The sequence below is a fragment of the Tachypleus tridentatus genome, chromosome 6, assembly GCF_004210375.1.
Source record: "Tachypleus tridentatus isolate NWPU-2018 chromosome 6, ASM421037v1, whole genome shotgun sequence".
Classification (NCBI taxonomy): domain Eukaryota; kingdom Metazoa; phylum Arthropoda; class Merostomata; order Xiphosura; family Limulidae; genus Tachypleus; species Tachypleus tridentatus.
Window position 1 is genome coordinate 131,901,228 of NC_134830.1, and position 22,370 is coordinate 131,923,597.

At 34.4% G+C, this 22,370-nt stretch overlaps 1 protein-coding gene across 5 annotated transcripts in view; it reads left to right on the forward strand.

The window, feature by feature from the left end:
- The window catches only part of LOC143253679 (RCC1 domain-containing protein 1-like), a 42,567-nt gene extending 21,992 nt beyond the window's left edge, over nucleotides 1-20,575 (forward strand). For 3 of the 5 annotated variants that reach the window (XM_076507925.1, XM_076507924.1, XM_076507923.1), the window contains 2 exons: nucleotides 6,758-6,911; nucleotides 14,541-14,991. In XM_076507925.1, the coding sequence (XP_076364040.1) occupies nucleotides 6,758-6,911; nucleotides 14,541-14,550 (164 nt within the window). In that variant the 3' untranslated portion in view covers nucleotides 14,551-14,991. Of the gene's footprint in view, nucleotides 1-6,757; nucleotides 6,912-14,540; nucleotides 14,992-15,039; nucleotides 15,474-15,790 lie in introns of those variants that run through there. The other 2 variants (XR_013029768.1, XR_013029767.1) reach the window with 2 other exon arrangements.
- The last annotated feature ends 1,795 nt before the right edge of the window (nucleotides 20,576-22,370 follow it).

Here is a 22,370-nt window from a genome sequence, read left to right on the forward strand (position 1 = left end):
ATCTTGTTCTAGTGTGAGAATTGTGAGGATTTCTCTCTTTTTCATCTCCTCTTTTCTGTTGTTGAGTTTGTCATTAATTACACATGTTGGGGCTTTCATACTGAAAAGTTTTATTTTATTGTAATGTCTGGATAAGATTTTGAATGCTTACTATTCAGCAGATTTGAAAGGGAGCATATCCTAAATGATCAAATCAGCTAACAGTGCATTTATTTTACACTGATTATCCCTCCTGCCACTAGTAGTATGAAGACTCAAAAGTTGGTTGTTACCTTTATTTTTTCCAGTTCTTCTCTTACAAGAAATATGAGCCCTTGTCTCTGCTGCTTAAACTGACTATTTACTTGTTATGTTTACTTCATTTTATTCTCTTGATGCGTGATTCAAAATCTTTGGTATATGGGAATGTTTGTACCTGAAGTATGTTTCATTAGATTAAAATGTAATTTATTATTGGCAATGTAATTATTTTTGGAGACAAATGCAACTTGCACTACAACAAACACTTATATAATGCCAAGGATGACTGCTTCCAATGTTGAACTCACTGACTCATTGTTAAAAGCTTCTGTAACAGAAACAGTCTTTTTTTTTTTTTTTTATACTGGATTCCATTTTATGACAGTAGCTAATGTACATGGCAACACAACCTCGTTTTAAATGTTGCTTTGATAGAATGATGAATGGAAATAAGAAGAAATGATGTTTCATTACAGAGCCGTAGTTGCAGGTCCGTTGCCCTAAAACTAACTCTTTTCCCATATGTGTACTACTGAACAACTGTAGACAAAATTAGTTGAGAATCTATTTTAAATGTTCCTTCCAAAAATTTGCAAGAAATAAGCTTGTGGTTGCTGGAAGTAGTTTGGAGATGTCCTTAGGCCTAGCTTTAGATGTAACACATTTGATGTATTTTCGGAAGTCCATTGTCATGGAAAATAAAAATCGTTACACTGTGCAGGTTTTAGGCAATCAGTTACATTGGCATTTGCATAATACAAGGTACCATGTCATTGTGGCATAGCATCCAGTAATTATTTATGGCCTACTAATTGATGCATAGACCAATAAAGATAGAAGATAAGCTAAGAGAGATGATATAGAAATGTCATATTCAAAGTCTGTCTCACAAAAATAAATTCTAAATTTCATTACCAAATGAAGTAGGCCTAATTTTAAGAAAGAAATTTCATTAATATTAAATTTTATCATGTAATGTCTTTTTTATAGTAATATTCTTGAAGTAAGTTAGTGGTACTACCAGTACTGTAGGCCTCTAATGTAAGGTAAATAATATGCATATTCAAGAGCCTAGGCCTTAAATATGGAACAAGACTTGTGGAGCCTACCTTAGGCCTATGGCATTGTGAGAAAACGACTCAGCATGCAAGTACATCAGTGGTTTTGCTGGTTTTTAGGTAGGGTTCAGTAGATCTGTTTAAAATATAAAAGCTTTTTATAATTAATACCAAACTTGATTATTCCAGCTTCCAAGTCAAGTCCAGACTAATTACTCAGTGAATCTTCTCAGGCTGTCGATCCTCAAGTTGCTGAAATAAATGAAGGCTTGGAAACAAACTGTGAAATTGTTTTCTTCTTGGTGTCTGTACCAATTGATTATGATGTCTATGATAGTAAAATTATAGACAGGCATGTGTCTGCAAAGGGCTATAAATGTCTTCAAAAGGAATTTGGGAAGAAGAATCCAAGGAAAAACCATTGCAAAGTGTCTTTGTTTGAAACATGTGAGTGGCTATATTACATTACATTGGTCCTCTGTTTGGTTTGTGATAATATGTACCATGAGACTAACATTAGAAACAACTCCTGTCTGGATAACACCTTCGTTACTAGAGGATATAGCAGTTGGAAGGAAGATACTGCTTCATTTCAATGCATGAACATTCATCTGCCATCTTGAAGCCCAAGCATTATGGAATGAATGTACACCAGATGTAAGTAACATAGTTGTTTCCATGTATAAGCAAGAAAGAGTTAATTGCAAGGCCTGCTTGCCAAATCTGAATTCAGACTTGCATGTCTTGGGAAGGTAAGCAGAGAATATCAGGGGGAGGGATGACATAGAGTATAATTGTAACCAGCTGAAACCCATTGCAAGCTGTGGATGATCCCAAATTAGCTTTATGACTAGAGAAGAAAAGGAACAAATATACTTCTGTATAAACACAAAATGAAATTCTAGAAATTATGGTCAATTATATTCCGAGGGATCTCTACAGAAACTTTCAACATTCAAGGTATTTGACAGTTATTATAAATGAGACAACTGAGGTAGGTAATGTAGAAAAGCTGATGCTGTGTTTCAGGTGGTTAGACAAAAATGTGAACTCCACAAAACTTTTGTTGGTTTCTTATTCTGTGAACTTAATGAATGCAAATTCACTAGTCCATGCAATAAAATATGTGATGCTGAGGATAAATTTATCAATGAAAAAGTTGGGAGCTAAGTGTTATGAATGGTACCGAAAATAGAATAGCCAGGAAAATTGCCAACATTGAACTTAAAGCCCTCTACATCTACTGTTATGGCTAGGTGCTAAATGTGGCTGTACATTATATCCTTTGATCAATTATCTGCCTTCATGATGCTCTAGATTATACTCTTGAAACCATCAAAGTTATCAAGATTCTTCAGGAATGGAAGCCACTTTCAAATGGATTAAAGAGGAAGACACTGTTGCTGAAGAAAAATACTTCGGTTATCCAAGTTCTCCACCATCCAGATAGATAGTAAGTGGACAAGCTATGGCATCAGTCAAACAAAACTACAAGTATCTGCAGAAACTGTGGGATACTTCAGGAGAAAAGATTACAGACCTAGAAATGTGATTCAAACTTATAGGGGTGAATAATGCTATGGAGAAATTTGATTTTTTTAACTTTTGAATAATTCTGGGAGAACTTGTCCTTTACTGCTGTGACAGTTTAAGTAAAGGGACCCTGATGGGTAACCTAATTGAAAAGATGAAAAATCTGATGGAAAGGGCAAGCATGATTCTTCAGGGAATTTGTTCAGAGGTAAAATTTACCTTTTTTACCAGAAAGTGGGGTAAAAAAAGGACATTAGTAAGCCATAGTTGCCTAGAAAAAGGAAACAAAACAATAAGTATAAAGAAAGTATTGGTGATGAAATTTTTCCTGAGAGGACTTAGAATAATACACATTGAAGCTCTAAACCCAGTTATAAACTATATAGAGAAAGAGATGAACTGGGAGGAGTTAGTAGCTCAAAGTTGAAAGTTCAACTAAAGTTTTAGAACATTTTTCACAAATAGTGTTATAGTAGTAAACAAAGTTATTGAAAATTTTAAAAGTATGACTGCTGCTGAAAAAAGTGGTTTATGAGAGAAGCTGTAAAACTTTATCAACTGATTGTAGCTTTTTCTGCAACCAATGTTGTGCCAGAGATCCTTTACCAGCCTAAAACCTATGAAAACCTACATAGCCCAAGATCATCTTGACCACTTAATGATTTTACTTGCTTGTTCTGGTTCCATAGATGAACTAGTAGTGAGGGAAGTTGCAAATGAGTTCATTCAAACGTGACAAATGCAAGTTGATTGTTTTGGAACATTTAAGCTTGTTTAAAGGTTCCATAATGTATTTGTCAGCAAATAAATGAACGTGCGTTTTTGAACTGGCTAACTTGCCAGAAACATATAATTTTTTTCAGTGTGGTTTGATTCACCAGGATTATAATATCATGCAATGTATAATATATATATATATATATATATTAGAAATATGTGTAGCACTTCTGTTGTACTGCGGTAATTTAATTGGTGCTATGTTGTTTCTTGTCTTGACATTAAACTTGTAAACGATAGATCTAATACATTGCGTATGTGTTTTTTACTTTGTGGGCCTATTGTTGAATGTATAGCTCTAGCTCTATTGTTCTAGTTTATAGAAGGTCTATGAAGTGCATTTGAATGGTTCTAAAAGTACTTATTTTGTTTCATTGCAAAGCAATTATTCCATAATTTTCCACACCATAGGAGAGGGATTTCTCTCTTGCACATATGCTTTCCAAACCTCCATCAGGCACTTTGTACTACAAATTGGTCTGCTCTTCACATGGACATTGGACCAACTCTAATTTTGTAACTAGGCCCCTGCATTGCCATTGAAAACAAATTCATTTCTGATACAATAGTTCACAACAGTGACTGTATCACATAGCATGTTTGATTGTTTTTCGTAAGCAAAATACAGATAAATGTAATTATAGACAATATATTATAAGAAATGTATAATTTTATATATATATGCTATTGGGGTTTATAAGATATATCTGGGATTTTCTTAACTAATCAGAAATAAAATGTGAACTAGCTGGTTCATATGAAAACTTTTTACTATCAGTTGAAACAAGTTAATGAAGAAAACTTTCTACTGGAATTATGCAGCTTTGAAATTTAATAAAACATGTAGCAGCACTTCATTTCTAAACTTAACATTGCATAAAAATAAGTTAATAAACCTTCAAAATTAACAGGAAATTAAATATTATAAACAAACACAAAACATGCTATGTATGTATGTTTGTGTGCATTTATTTCTGTAGTACTGGGTCACTGATAGCCAGCAAGCCTTTGCTGCTATAAAATCATCTATGTTGGATTGCATAGGTGAGCCTAATTAAGTCCAAAACAATTTTTGTATGTATGTAACAATTATACAAAATATAATTACATACAATACATAAGTGATTACATATTGCATTTTGTATTGAAAATAATAGGTCTCATTAAAATTGAGTAAAATTTGATACTTAACTCCAGATATAGTACGAGAAAACTGTTAGAGATTTTACATGTGTAAGGTTGGACATACAAGATCGTACTTGGAGATGTTGAACATTATCAAACATTTTTAAGCTCCTGCTATAAAGTTTCACCATAGAAGGCATGAGAAAAATGGTGTTAAAGCCACTTTGTTTGCATGATTTTATAAATCTAATAATAGTAATATGAATTCATAATTGGTTTTTGGAATGGGTATGTGATTGTGTCTATATATTTATGTACATACAAGGGCTGTTCAAAAAATACGAGGACTGACGTCATAAAACAAAATGTACTTTATTTAGAAGTTACAGGTCTGGGACCCTTTCAAAGTACTCTCCTCCCCAACACACACACTTATCCCAACGGTGTTTCCACTTGTTGAAACAGTCCTGGTACGCTTCTTTTGTAATGTCCTCCAGCTCCTTCGTCGCATTTGTCTTAATCTCGGGAATTGTCTCAAATCTTCTTCCTTTCAAGGGTCTTTTGAGTTTGGGGAACAAGAAAAAATCGCAAGGAGCAAGGTCAGGTGAGTAGGGGGGGTGGGGAAGAACAGTGATCGAGTGTTTGGCCAAAAACTCACGAGTTCTGAGGCACAAATTTCACAGCAACGCAGTTCATTTTCAATTTTTCAGTCAAAATCTCGTAACAAGATTCAACTGATATCCCACACTCTTCAGCAAGCTCCCTGACAGTCAGACGTCGATTTGCCCGCACCAGGGTGTTGATTTTTTCGAGGTTTGGGTCGTCAGTTGACGTGGAAGGACGTCCAGGACACTCATCATCTTCAATAGACTGTCGACTATCCTTAAAACGTTCATGCCACTTGAAATATGCCGTACGCTTCATAGCAACATCACTGTAAGCCGTGTTAAGCATAGCAAAAGTTTCAGTTGCAGATTTTCCAAGTTTAACACAAAATTTCACAGCAAGTTGTTGCTCCTTCAGGTCATTCATTCTGAAATCCGCCAAACGAAAAAATCGCACTTCACTTAAAACTGCGTAGCTAATACACAAATGAAGATATCTGAAATCGGGAAGTGGAGTCGTAATCATCTGATCTGTGCAAATCTAGCAACACCAAGCGGATTCCCCTGGAACCAACTGGAGCCGTGCAATTCAAACAGTCCGTGTATTTTTTAACAGACCTCTTATATAAAATTTCAAGACCAATTTTTTTAGATGTAGTATTATAATAAGATAACTTGATAAAAAAAAGTTTATTTTTCATGTGCTAGAGGTTAAGAAGTGGAAAAGACACTATTTCTTGTCGATAATGTTTCTTTTTTTTATCACATGTCATTTTTTCGTTGAACTTCATATGTTAAATTAATATTACAACCTGTATCACATATGAAAGTATTAGAAAAACTTGTATTCATGGAATCACTTTTAAGTGTTTTTGTGTGGTAACCTCTCTTCTGTGTAGTAGTTTTGTATAAAGAAACATTGGAGGAATATTTATTTAGGGCTGTTTGACATATTTCCACCTATAATATTTTTGATTTTTAAATTAAGAACAAAGAACTGCAATGAGTATAAACATTCAAAAAGTAGGGCTGAAATAAGTTCACTTGTTAGCAGAATTTAGAGAGAGTTTCTTGAGCTGATAAACAAATATGAATGTTTCATAATGGATATAAACCAAACAAATCTAGTTAAAGCCATCATAGCTGTTTGTTTAATTAGTTGTTATCCATTAACATGCACATTTTACCTGTTTTATCAAAAGGGTCATCAGAAAAATTGTGTTTGGTGATAGTGGGATACCAAATTCAAACCCATATCTTATTATTAGATAGTGACTCAAATAATAATAAAAGCCAGTAACTAATTATAAATTAGACTGAGATGATCAAAGAGGCCACATTTAAGGTATTTTCTATAACTATTAATAACTGATAGTTTTATTGTGATTCAATCTTTATTTTAATTTTTTGTTGTTTTAGCTGATAGAACCTTGTGGTGTTGGGGTTGGAATAGCTATGGGCAGCTTGGAATAGAAGAAAAAGCAGTTGATGTAGCTACTAAAGTTCATTTACTGAATAACATGAAAGCACATGAAGTAACCTGCCGTTTCTGGAATACCTTAGCTGAAATAACGTAAGAAAGTTAATAAATCTGTTTTTAGTTGGAGTTTTACCTTGTCAAAAATCACCAAAAATTTCTATCTTGAGCCAAAATTTAGCTGAGCTACGTTGTAACCTATCAAAATTATGTTCATCTAGTAAATATGATGTATCATAAAAATAAGTCTTGTCTTTGTGAAAGTAATATTATTGAGGTAAAACCATAAAGAAACATGATTCTGATATAAAATAATTAGATAGAAGATTATTGTGATAGCAGTCACACATTACAAAATATTTTAGATTTGTGTCTATCTTTTTTAAGATATTGTGCAATATATAATTATGCAATAGCTAATTATGTTAAGACATTATCTTAAGACAGAAATTAAGCATTGCACCATCAAATTACTGCATATTGTTCATTACAAGTGAATCCCACATATTACATCATATCAAATAATTTTAGTTTGTGTCTCATAGCACTCTGTGTAAAGAACTGATTAAAAAAAATGTTAGTGAAAATTTTTATTTTGTATTTAAGGAACATGGAAGATCACAGAAATAATGGTGGGATTAATTCTAATATTGTTGGTGTTTATGGCTACATATTTTATATGCTATTAGGAAAATTTAATTGGAATGAATTTGGTACATACATATAGCTTATTAAGATGTTTTAGATTTGATGGAGTCCATATTAATTCCATTGTTTAAGAGGTAAAAATTATCACTTTTCAAGGGAGAACATCTAGTTTGTGTAAATGTCAGTTTTGATTAACCAGATAAAAATGAAATGGCATTGGGTTCACAGTGCTGGACTCCAAAGCTTCTTTTAAGATTGGGTCCAACAAGGCAAGGTGGTTAGAATGCTTGACTTGTAATCTGAAAGTGATGGGCTCAGATCTTCATCCCACCAAAAATGCTGACCCTTTCAGCCATGGAGGCATTATAATTTGATGGTCAATCCCACTATTCATTAGTAATAGAGTAGCCCTTTGGTGGGTGGTGATGTGTCGCTGCCTTTCACTGCTAAATTAGGAATGGTGAGTGCAGATAGCCCTCGTGTAACTTTGCACAATATTCAAAACAAACCTTTTAAGATTAAAGTTCTTTTTATACTCATTTTTTAATTTAATAGTTTTTAATCAGTTTTGAAATAACATGAAGAGAGGTTATAAACAACTAAAATAATATACAAAATACTCCCCAAACCATACAGATCTATCTTGAACACTTCTGTTAATGTGTGATACAGTGACAAGTAACTTTTTGTGCAATTTTGTTTATTAGTATGGATACAAATAGCTCTAGAAATAAGTATATCATCAGTATTCAGAAAAATTCTTGTTTCTGTATATCGTTGGAAGGACAGTTTCATTATTTTACTCTGTGGTTTCAGTACACCCACTAATAGTTCTGTCTTTCCACTTTGTAAAATAAATGGAGACAATGGAACCCTCCATATGGCCTGTACTTACCTTACAGGAAATATGTCTCCCTCTCAAAACCCATAGTGGGTAATGATGACAGAAAGTTAGAAAGTTTTATCTGCTTGGTTGTGGCTGCTTAGGTGTTTTTTTTTCTTTTAGTTATTTTTGCATAAGTGCTATTATAGTTTATATATATTTTACTGTCCAAGCTGTATTGCTACTTTCTAATGAAAATACAGCATTGAGGGTGATTTTTTTTGTCTTCACACCTGATCAACTTCTTTTTAATATTCAAAGTAATCCATTCTACAGTCTCTCATTGTGAAATTTTGAGTAGATGGTACATTATTCCTGTTTGATCTATGCACTTTTCTGATGTTCTCCCCCATCATGGAATGGAAGAGCCCTTGCTTTCTCAGTACAAAGATTTAATTTTTGGGTCAGTGTCATTCAGTTGATAAAAGACTGAATGGATGCAAACCTTGTTCAGAAGTAGGGAATGGATGTCTACCTGGAAGTACAGGTCGCCCTCTACACTAAGAAACAGACCATTCTAACCAGTTGGATGAGTCTTTCATTGTACCCAAGATACAGTCTTGGAATGATTCATCCCTGCATATGCTTATTGTACTAAGTATATGACTCTTAGGCTGAGTTATTGCTGTATCCACACTGTGTGTACATGGACTGCTGATCCTTGAGATATACAGGCTTGTTGAACAGTTTTAAATTTCATCCACCTTTGTGATACTTGAGCACTAAAGCAGGAGGCTTAGTTTTACAGTACCTTTCTGCAGTACCACTTTTAAGTGAAACATATTTTCTACTTAAGTTGAATGCACTTTCTCACCAAAATATACTCTTACTAGCTCCTTCCCCACTTCCAAGTAGGTGACTAACTCTGAGTTTTCCATTTTGTTGCTATGTCTTCAGAAAAGAGCTCAGAACACCAGAGTTGATGTAGCACATATCTGAACAGTACTTGAGTAAAAAATTATCTGAATTCAATTTACAACTCTAGGACACATGCAGCACCTGGCAACACTCAAGAATTATTCTTGGGTTAAATATTCTTGTAACATCAAGTTACAAATTGAGAACAGTTGAAGCATGTGGTGACACTTTTGAATGATTCTTGGGTTAAATATTTGCGTAACTCCAACTTACAACTTAAGGATAAATATAGTACATGACATGTTTGAACACATCTTGGATTAACTGTTTCTCTAACTCTTAACTTACAACTCAAGGAGGGATGTAGCACATGACAACAGTCTTGAGTGTTTCTTAGGCTACAAATATTTATAAATTCAATTTCCAACTCAAGAACAGATCTAATAAGGAGTAACTCTCTTCAACAACTTTTGGGTTTATCCAGAATAGAGTTTGTACAGGATGGCTCTCTTTTAGAATTTTTGGGTTACAAATTCTTGTAAGTCTAACCAAGCTTAGATATTATAAATGCTCTAAGACCTAATCAAGTACTTTTATATCTTGTCCTCATAACACCAACACTGGATATTCACTGATAATGAAAATAAAACTTGTATATAATCATATTTCTAGAGCCAAACAAACTTTGAAAATAAAGTTTATTCTTGGTACATAGCCTTTATTTACAAGGAAATATTGGCAAATCGATAATAAGGAACTCTATGTAACTTTTGTTTTATGAGTTGAACAGTAATTTGAATGATGAAAGTCATTTTTGGGAAAATTTGTATCTGATTTTCAACCCGTCAGGTGTTAATTGGTGTAGAAAAAAATTTTAAGTACATGAAAGCAGTTAGGAAAGCATATGCCTGGGAGAGTTACATTCTGAATAAATGTAAACAATGACCAAAATAAAACTGCTATTTCAAAATATTTTAAGTTGTGTTGCTTGAAGGTCGTATTTCACACATTTAACAGATTTTTCAATAATAATGCTTTGTATTTTTAAAAGGCTGTCAGGATCTCAATATGAAGTGAAAGTTAAGCCTTTTCAAAAAAACATCATCTTGATAGCTTGGGATTAAATAATTAAAGAAAAAGAGTTTAATATAAAACTTAAGTTTGTGTATTTGTTTGAATTCAAGCACAACTTTCATGTCTAATCTTCTACATAATGATCACTTTTTAATAGATCTTACGTTTTACCTAATCACAATTTACGAATAAGCTTGATTTTTAGGTGATGATGAGGTAGGTCTTGAAAGCTTATAACTAACTTAAAACAGTTTGAAAAACTGTTAAATTTATGTGAACTTGTAACTCTGAACTTAATATATAACACATACATCCCGTCAAACAGGATAAATTATATACCCGTTGGAGAGGGACACTTTGAAAATTGGAGCATAAGGCACTTTAATGTAAACGTACTGTGCTTGTAACCGTAACAGTCGACATGCATGTAATCGTTGAACGTTGACTGTCACGATGCAAAATGGTTTGCTTTATTCTGACTAAGAAACTACTTGAAAGATGGAAACACTTGTAGAAGTTTCAACCAGGGGAAGTGAACGTTTTGTATATATTTATATAGATAACCAGCTAATATTATTTTTACATTTTTCACTTTGATTTCCTCTCCAGACTGTGGGGTATTAATGTGATCTTTCCAGAAATAACATCTAAGAAAGACGAACGAGACAACTGTCTGCTTATTTCTTTATATTGACAACTCACTATAACTGCTACCCGATAAAATAAACGCATTCTTGGGTTATTATATTTATTTGTGATTTATCATCTTTTGATCCACCTAGTGATCTGACTTGGAAGGTCTTTTGTAGCTTTTGTATTAACTGTTCACTGCTACTAGGTACACATATCGCATCATGTAATTTACTTTTTTAAACACTAAATGTGAAGAACAAATTAAAAAACAAAGTTAGTTTACATATTTCCTATGTAAAATATATTTAGGACTAAAGCGATAATTGGTAGAATTAACTGCAATGTTAATGACAGTTTTGTTTCTCAGGAACCCCGCCAGTTATCTACAAAATTATGATGTATGAATCGCATAGAAAAATGTTTTCTGAAAAGCTAATGTGAACACCATTAGTAATTATAGACCTATAGGACGCTGACTGCAGCTGACAAATAATGTTCTTCCTTCTCTCGGCTACATGCTTTTTATAAGACTCACGTGAGTTTGTAGAAATTTCAACAATGTTCTAGCGCGTTCTCACTAAACAAACATTATTAGTTGTTTATTACTTAAGTTTCGCCTGCTCTCGGAATTAGTAGAAGATTCTTGAAAGTAAAAATCCTAACATACTTAGGGTAATTGTAGTTACCTTAAACACGCTAGCGTAACGCATTTTCACAAATATGAAATAAAAAAAAATATGTTATCCGTTTAACGCTAAAACTGTTATATAAGCAAAATAATTTATTTTTTATTTCATATTTATGAAAATGTGTTACGGTAGCATGTTTAAAGTAGCTAGAATTGCCATAAGTATGTTTAAAAAAACTTGGTTACGGTAAGTATATCTAAGACACCAACCAACACAGGCCATGTTACTTATAGGGCAAACTGGACAATTGCCCGAGGCTTCAGAATGACTTAGACACCCTTTGGGTAGCAACAGTAACACTAAGTATGTTTAAAGTACTGATGATGTTTCTTATTTGAAAATAGCTTTTTATCCAGTGTGGTTGACATTACACGAGTCCGAAACATTGGTTCCAATATACACAAGGTACAAGTTTTCCACAAAATGCCTTTTATAAATCTCGGAGGTGTTTGCTTAACGGTAGAGGTCCGAATGATTAAGCCTATACAACAGTTGTACCTCTAGAGGTCATAACTAGTCCGATTAAAAGACGAAATTGATGTGGTTGTTCAAAAGAACATTCTTGAATTAATAGATCTTTTGGAAACGGTATATTGTGAGAATTGAATGTTGATTACTTTTAAAAGGCAAGACTTGATCTTGCATAATGTGTATACTATTCTAAACTGGACCAATACATAAAACTATTGAAATTTCACATTTGTCACTTTACGCCATATGCACTTAAAGAAGTTGGGGTGATGTTTTCGGTCATAAACCCAATTATATTTCGCTAGATGTAGCTATTCATAGGCGATTTAAATTATTCGGAAGTCCACATACTAAACTAACAATGAAAAAATAATCAGTGTGATACGATGGAAAAATAATATGTACGATAAGTGATAATAAAAATATTAAACATAACATCAACAGGACTGTTGATGAAAGCAATGTTAAAAAAAACGAATAATCTATCTTACGGAATATATAAACACTAGTAGCTGGCTTCAAGGTCTAAGATTTAATATTCACTGAATAACTCCACATAACTGTGACCGTATACGTGTAAAAGGTTTCAATACAGTTTTCCTTAACAATGTATTTTGATTAATGAAAACACATTGAAAGGTTTCGGCCATGTAACTTTAGAATAGCTTAACGGTGGTAGGTATATTACCAAGTTTTGTTTTTTGGATTTCGCACAAAGCTACTCGAGGGCTATCTGTGCTAGCTGTCCCTAATTTAGCAGTGTAAGACAGTGGAAGGCAGCTAGTCATCACCACCCACCGCCAACTGTTGGGTTACTCTTTTACCAAAGAATAGTGGGATTGACTGTCACATTATAACGCTCCCACGGCTGGGAGGGCGAGCATGTTTGGCGCGACGGGGATGCGAACCCGCGACTCTCAGATTACGAGTCGCACGCCTTAACACGCTTGGCCATGTTACCAAGAGACACATTAGTGTTTAAATATTCAGTCGAATAGCAGAACAGTATAGATAGTACAGTGTTTACGAAGATATATAGTAAACGAACATCTGAAATGTGCAGATATTACTATTTTAATTAAAATATAAGCTAGTCAAATGTAATAAAATATTATACTTAACATATGAGGTTTTTCTATCACCTTTCTTACAACATGAAAAAGTAACAGCTACGTAATTCATCTGCTGAAAACAGGCAGCAAGATAATAACAGAAAATTACTAAACAGAGGAATAGTGACGTTTGTAATCACTAAACAAAGGAATAGTGACGTTTGTAATCACTAAACAGAGGAATAGTGACGTTTGTAATCACTAAACAATGGAATAGTGACGTTTGTAATCACTAAACAATGGAATAGTGGCGTTTGTAATCACTAAACAGAGGAATAGTGACGTTTGTAATCACTAAACAGAGGAATAGTGACGTTTGTAATCACTAAACAGAGGAATAGTAACGTTTGTAGATTGATTTACGTGTGAGACAGTTGGGTTCTAAGTAACAAAACATTTACAATTTATTAAAGCATTACGTATAAAGAGTTGAAAATAATATTTAGACAAATGTTTTATTACGAGAAAAACACGGAAAACGTGTCTTTCAGTTAAAGTAAAATGAAGTAATATTCACTATTGTATAATTAAATATAAGAAAATGAGCACTTGGAATGTTCGAATGTTGTGGATTAAAGATGAAATAATGTTATATCTTCTACCCTCACCCTCAAGTTTCTAACTTGTGGCTTAAAAACAACAACGAAGTATCAATCGTTTATATATATATATATACACAGATTTACAAATACCGTATTTTCCGGTTAATAAGCCGAGGCCAATTTTCAGCTCTGAAAATGAGGGTTTTAGCTTATTACCGCCCAATAAGCCGAAGCCATTTTTAAGAAGTGACAAGTTTCTTCAAAATGATTTCTTAGTCTCGTTTCAGCGTCAGCGTGCATGTTGTGTGTGATCATTGGCGTTCTGTAGTAAAGCAGAACGTGTCGTATTGAGACAGAGATGGAATCAATATGTCATTCGTTATTGGCTCCACTCACTGTAATTAGGTAACCAATGAAATTCCAGAAACAACGTTTCACTGTAGTCTTAACGTGCTTTGCTGATGGGACAAAATTACCGCCTATGGTAATTTTCAAAAGAAAAACATATCCTAAGAAGAAGAAATTTCCTAAAGGAGTGATCGGCCAATAAGCCGACCCCCAAAAATCAGGTCCAAAATTTAGGGCCAGAAATTCGGCTTATAAGGCGGAAAATACGGTACACCTAAAGTAAATGTTTTTAGTACGGCTTGATACACTTACAACGTATTTATGAATAAAGGTTTGAGTCTTGTTTTAACTGTAAGTACGACTTAGGAATGAAAGTCTGCTTTAGTAAAGGGCGGCGGCATCTAACGTTATAGCAAGGCAAGTGGGACTGAGTTTTGTATGAATAATGTTTTGTTTTTATCCTGCAGGGACAGCTGATACCCTTTTGGCCAGTCAGATCGCGTGATAGAGTTAGAAGATGGGTGCGGTGGTGTATCGGATACTAGGTAATTAGTCCTAAGAAATAATCGGTAGAGTATATATCTCCGAGAAGCAGTATACGCTATAATATTATGTATTTTATTAGTCCTAAGAAATAATCGGTAGAGTATATATCTCCGAGAAGCAGTATACGCTATAATATTATGTATTTTCTAGTAAGACTTTCAGGTAGTTAATTTCTCTTTATCAATTGTACGTTTATACGTAATAGCTGAAAACCTGTTATTTTCACAGCTATTTGAAGCGTAATTGTATGTACTGAAGGCTAATGTTACCATATATATATATGTGTGTGTGTGTGTATAAATATATGCCCCACAGGGGGATGAAAATTAACTGGAAAGCTTAGTAGTGAATAAAGCATTAGAACTGTTGGAAGATTTCGTCTTTGTGTTTCACACATATATTATTTAATTTTATATATAGGTGCCTACTTAAGAACGTGATAGTAACCATGATACACTTCGTGAAATGAACAGGAGAATCAGTTGATTAACAAAAAATTTCCTGTTTTGTATTCTATTATTAAAGGTGTCAAAACCGACTGTCTTATATTCTGAAGAAAATTATACATCTGTATTATGTTAATTATTTTATATTGGATTAAAATGATGTTTGAAAAAAATAAACATTTTCTTTTCCCACTATAACCGCGTTAAACATGAGGAAAGAGATCGGATTATGGGATCATCCAACGGAAGAAGTTTGAACAAGGTTTATTTTATAAAACATCTAACTAAACTATACTTACTAAAACAATAGTTTTGTGTAACGTTAAGAGTTTTTTGGAATGCGGTATTTACTTTCTAACAGAACCTTTCGAGAACTTGTAAGATCGATTAATTAAAGCCTGTATTTTCTAGTTAGCAACGGCTAGTGTTCTGTGAGTTAAAATAAGATAGGCAAGTTGGGTTTGAATCGTTTTTAAACCTGTGGCACTCCCGAAGTGAGTTAACAACAGCACGGCACATGGTGAATGCTAGTGCCTTTTGTGTGTGTGTGTGTATATACAGGGTGAGCCAAAAGTAGGTGGACAGCATTTGGAATAGGTTTATGTATCGGTTATATTAATGCAATTGTATATTATAACTATGTTGCAACTATATTATTTGTGTTATATAATTACAATTGTATAATTACATTTGTTTTAATTTAATCTGTTTTCTTTTTTTCTTAGATTGTTAATAGAACCCATAATGTCAAATACTTTAAATACAGATAAAAGAATATGGGTGTTAAAAGAGTATTGGAAATCTCAAAATACTGAAACCGTAAGGAGAAAGTGGGTTGAAACATTTGATATTCCAGCTCCAAAAAGACAAACCATTTACCGTATCCGTGACAAATTCGACGCCACTGGCTCAATCCTTAATGCTGCTAAAACTGGTCGACCCAAAACAGTCTGTACAGAGAATAATACGCAACGTGTTGCCGATGCATTTGTTCAAAGTCCAAACAAATCCACCAGAAGAGCTTCTATGGAACTGAACATACCACAAACCTCTATTAGGCGAATTATAACGCAAATTGGATTGAAACCCTATCGACCACAACTAATTCATGGCTTATTGGAGGATGATTCAGACAGGCGACTGCAATTTAGTGAAATTATGCTGAACAAGATTGAAGAAAACCCAGGAATTTTAGATAACATTGTGTGGAGTGATGAAGCTTCTTTTAAATTATCCGGTCATGTCAATAGACATAATTGTGTTTACTGGTATAGTGAGAACATGCATTTAACATTAGAACAACAGCTAAATCAGCCTGGTGTCAATGTTTGGGGTGGTATTTCAAGTTCTGGTGTTTATGGACCATTTTTTTTGGACGGAACAATTACAGGAGATAAGTATCTCGAAATTCTAAGGAATCAAGTTGTTCCCCAGTTACAGCAACAACCTAATTTACATGACTTTTATTTTCAACAAGATGGGACCCCTCCACATTATTCCAAATGAGTTCGTGAGTATCTTGATGAAACATTTCCATTGAAATGGATTGGTCGAAGAGGTCCAATCGATTGGCCGGCACGTTCACCGGACTTGACCCCTATGGATTTTTTCTTTTGGGTAGTACTCAAGGAAAAAGTTTATAGTAAAAAACCAAGAAGTGTCGGTGATTTAAAAAATTACATAAGAGATGCATTTCAAGAAATTAATGCCCAGAGTGACTTGTGCAAAAATGTTTGTCGAAGCGTAAGAGGTAGACTTCAAAGCTGTGTAAATCAAGAAGGAAAACAATTTTAGCATTTGCGTTAATAAATAACATTTTATTTTCATTAATATAATTGTCTTATTACATATAGTTGTACGTATACGTGATCTCTAAATGAATGTTTTTTTACTGTCCACCTACTTTTGGCTCACCCTGTATATATATCTGCATGTGAAAAAGTATTTCGTTTTATAGAAGATTTCATGTTGTATAAGATGGGAAAAACAACTCCTGAAAAAGTATATTTAAAAACAAACAAACTTGATAAGTTTATCAGTTTAAAAAAAAATGTTGCAAACATTAAGTTTCATTCTGACAAACCACAATGCACCGTTTGACTATTCAAACTGTTTTAGTTTGTATATTTTATTAGACGTGCCTTTACATTTATTTTAAACTAGTTAGTTTTAATGTATACAAAAGTAATGTTTGTTTGAAGTTAAGCACAAAGCTACACAATGGGCTATCTGTGCTTTGCCCACCACGGTTTCTTGCATTGTAAGTCTGGAGACATACCACTGTTCTGGTGGATGGTATACGCAAGTATAGCCGAATGTTTAAACACAGTCTTAGTTTTAACTTTATGCTTTCCGGTAATTTTAAATATATTTCTTTTCGACTAGTAATAAGAACACAAATGTCCAATGTGTTTTCAGATAGCGTCTGTGTTACAGTTTGTTGTTTTAGTTGTGTATTTCATGTAATATGCTTCTTGAAAAATGTATTGTTCTGTCATGCTGTTTTGCAAACTATTAAGTTTAGAATTAGAAATTAAAAACATTTTGTAGAAAACACAATCACAAATTGCTCCTCGCTAGTACAGCGGCAGGTCTACAATTTACAACGCTAAAATAAGGGGTTCGATTCCCCTTGGTGGGGTCAGCAGATAGTTCGATGTGACTTTGCTATAATAAAACACATACACACACAATCACAAATTAAGCAAAAAAAAAGCACATGGTTAAGTCAAGTAGTTGATATCACAGTGATTTTCGTCATGAAACGTCTTGAATTTACAAAAAAATTACGTAATAAACTGCTCAAAAAAGTAAAGGAACAAGTACGTTTTCTTATATATTTTATCTCAGTGTTCCAAATATAATATTTTTATTTTTTTAGATAATTTGCCTCATTTCAGTTCCATCTGTATCTATTTTTTTAATGTGTGATGAACGGTAAAATATGGAGAAATAAACATTTCAAAAATGACCAATATCACCAAAACTGATATCCCATATGAAACAATACTTTAAACAGTTTGTATGCGTTTATTCAAGAAATGTTTGAAACATTCAATATCTAGTGTGACCTCCACGGGCTGTGACACACTCCTGACACCGATTTGGCACACTTCGAATCAGTCTATCGATGTGATATTGAGGTATGGCAGCCCACTCATCTACCAGGGCTTGTTGAAGTTCCTGTACATTCTGAGGAGGGTGCTGGCGTTCACTAATACGCCTATACAACATATCCCAACAATGTTTAATCGGATTTAAATCTGGAAATCTGGCGGGCCACTCAAAAGTCTCTATTCCTTCCTCTTCAAGGACGTCCATATACAATCTGGCGACGTGGGCTCGCGCATTAACCTGTATGAGAATGAACCCATCGCCGACAGCACCGACAAAACGCCTTACAATGGGTTCCAGAATTTCGTCCCTATATCGTCGTGCGTTCAGAGCACCCCTGTCGAGTATGAGTATGTCCGTGTGGCCACCCAAGCATACGTCTGCCCAGACCATTACAAAACCTCCTCCATAAGCGTCGACTTGCACAATGTTGCAGGTGGAAAATTGCTCTCCTCGGCGTCTCCACACTCTCGCACGTCCATCATCACGAGACACAATGAACCTGCTCTCGTCTGTCCACAGCACGGTGGCTCGTTGTCGAAGTTCCCAGTCCAGGTGCTGACGAGCAAACTCCAACCTGGCTGCACGGTGTTGCACTGTCAGAATAACGCCTCTTGCAGACCGTCTGGCCCTAAAGCGTTCTTTATACAGATGATTGCGAACTGTTTGGGTTAACACACTGGTTTCAGTGGAATGCTGAAGGTCATTTCGCAGTGACCGAGCCGTAGCTAATCTGTCCCGCAGAGCGGTAGTCACGATTTAGCGGTCCTTTCTGGCTGTTGTGCAGCGATGACGGCCTTGACCTGATCTCCTGCCATAAAAGTTCGTGTCCTGGTAGCGTCGCCAAAGTCGATTGATGACGCTTGGTGACACACCGACGCGCTGTACCATCCTCCAACATCTGGCTCACCCTGGCCACCTCATTCTCTGTCAGATGGCGCCTGACTGCTTGGGTACACAAGACGAAGGTACACTAACAAAACGAGCCGCAAAAGATCCATGTTAATATTTGTTTCGAGAATTAATGAGGAATGCATAGTTTTACGTAACAACCTCATATAGGATACCTTGAGTTGTATTCTCTTTGAGTGAGGTGAGTTTCGTTTTAGTTGCTTCAAACTTCACTCACAAGCTTAAAAATACAATTGTAGACAAACAGATATGTTTTTCATACATAACTTTAGCTATGACAAAAATATACTGAAATATCTACTTGTTCCTTTAATTTTTTTGAGCGGTATACAAAATATATGCTTCACGCTAGTACAGCAGTAAGTCTACGGCTTTATAACCTAAAATTATGAGTTCGATTCCCTTCGGTGGGCTCAGCAAATAGTCCGATTTGGCTTTGCTATAGGAAAACATATGCACATAAAATATATTTCTGAAAGTTTAACTACAGATATTGATTCAAACGTATTTGTAGAAAGTCAACGAATGTGTGTTTTTTTTTATAGCAAAGCCACTTCGGGCTACCTACTGTGCCCACCGAGAGGAATCGAACTCCTGATTTTAGTGTTGTAAGTTCGAAGACTTACTGCTTTCTCACTGGGGGACTAGAAAGTTGATATTAAAGTTTTTGTCATTTTTCTTGTTTTAATCTACTTAATAGTTAAAGTTAATAGTTTTGTTGTTTTTTAATTTCGCGCAAAGCTACACGAGGGCTATCTGCGCTAACCGTCCCTAATTTAGCAATGTAAGGCAGATAGTCATCACCACCCACCGCAAACTCTTGGGCTACTCTTTTATTAACGAATAGTGGGATTGACCCCACGGCTGAGAGGACGAACATATTTAGTGCGACGGTGATTCGAGCCCAACGACCCTCAGATTACGAGTCGAACGCCTTAATCTGCCGAGCCAAAAGTTAATAGTTTAAATGGAATGCAGAAAGCGTATAGCAAAGAAAATTACTTTTTACTAGTGTTTCGCATGAGCTGTTACCATCGATCAACGTTCATGATTAAATATAGTAAATACGTTAAAAGTGATAAATAAGACAGAAGGTTAAGGTTAGTGATACCTGTACACGTGGCCTTTAATGCCCTCTGGTTTTAAATGTTCCTCCCCCCAGCTGCGCCAAGTTCACTACAGTATAGATATAATTAAAGAGCCATTACCACAAAACAATTCAAATCGATGTTGTGTAGTTTCATTCAGGACGAAATAAGATCGTATCATTAATCAAAAAGAATGTGATGGCTTGATTAGCAGGTAAGGGCTACACACCGCGTATCTCGGTTCTTCGTTGTCCCACTTCATCTTGGGGAAAATCTCTGTATTTCGAAAATCACGAATGACGGCTAGAACATTCTATGCTTTGTTTAGGAGAGAAAAAAATGGGCTGATTAAACACGTGAAAAAGCATACGATAATGGTTATAGACATAATATTTATTGTAGTTTATTCACAATAAAGCATATATCTTATAAAAGATTAAATATGATTCAGAATGTCTGTTCGATTTTTTCACACACTTCGCTTCTAACTCCTTTATTTTTAAGTCAGTCAGTTTCAAATTAGGAATAAAAATTCACCGGTCTTAGAATTTGTATTTGTTTTTGATAGTATAAACTGGTACAGGTTACATTTTATTACAAGTATTTCAAAGACCATATCAACTCTAGAACGTACTAAGTGTTCCATAACAAGAAAAACAAAATAGACACAACACCTGCTGGACAAGCTGGCATTCACTAGGGCGAGGAGTTAGAAATGAATTCACTGAGCCCACCCAGCAACAGAAAGACACCATCTGTGTAGCTTCACAACCTTTTGATCTTCCTTTTCTTGGCAACAAATACCTGTTAAACATCATTTGAAAATATTGTTTTAGTAAGCGCTACATAACTGCCTGGATCTTCCAGATATATTTCTTGCTTGCTTAAGACAATTTAACTTTCCACGAAACGAAAACTATAGTTTACTGTGGCTTATGTATAGTCATGTATTTGAAACTTTTTACCAAGAAGGAATTATTTTCAACAATTCTTTACGACATTTTTTAATTTTTTAGTTCATAGCAAGGTGCATCACCCAAAATCTTCCACATAAAAAATGTCTTTGCTGGGTGAAAACCATTTAATAAGACCTGTGATTGAAAAGATAAGATTGCATTTCAAAAGGCATTTAATTAACTGAAAAGATAGTTTTACGAGGTGAGAGGAACCTATCATCAAGCCAGGAGCAAAACTAACAGAAAGGATAGTCTGTGAGGTGAAAAAGCCATCTAAAGTCAGGTCAGTACCAGACATTATATGTCTTGCGTTTTGTGATTGAAATGAGACTACAGTGTGAGAGCACTAACCAATCGTCAGGTCAGCAATACCAAACATTACATAACTTATGATTTGTGAAAATATTGTTTCGTTAGTGTCAGGTTTTTATATATATGTATATGGTCCAGATTATTTAAAGTTGATATGTGTAACATGGAGATAAATTTCAACAATAAACAAACATCAAACAAACCATTTAGTTTAATATATATTAAAATCTGACGTTTATACAAATGTTAGTTACACAGTTAATTACCATAGCTATATCCAGAGTTTTAAATAATCATCTCTTGTTGTCAAAGTCCACATAGTTTGTTTAATTACCTTAGAACACAGTTGACAAGACATTATTCTTCTATCTGATAATTATAATAAGTGATAATTTTACTTCATAAAAAGCAACACTATGTTCTTAATGGCTAAGCTCACAACCACTCAGTCTAGATCTGTTTGAGTATATTTTTTATTAACTTTGTCTAACTTAAACTACATTTTAAACGCGTATTTATAAATAGCCCAACTAAGACCTAGAACTTTCCACACACTATGCGATAATATGATGCAACTCTAAATTGAATCAACAAGAAAACTTGAAAGGTTCTCGTAACATGATGCAACAATACAAGCACCAACTAACAACAGTGGAACTTCACAATGTATGATTCATACACACACAATTTCCTACACAAACCTGTGATAAACTCACTTCTAAACATAACTAAATTTAACACTCCAATTAAACAGACGTGTATATCTACCAATGAGCCCCTTCTACCCCCTTCAAGAAAAATATTCACAATATTTTTAGACTGTATACAAAGATTGTTTTCAGTTCATGCACATAGTAAATTTGTACAGTCTGCACCAGCAGTCCCTTGATAGCTTCAATGTGGAATCAGTAGCTCTAGAGGCA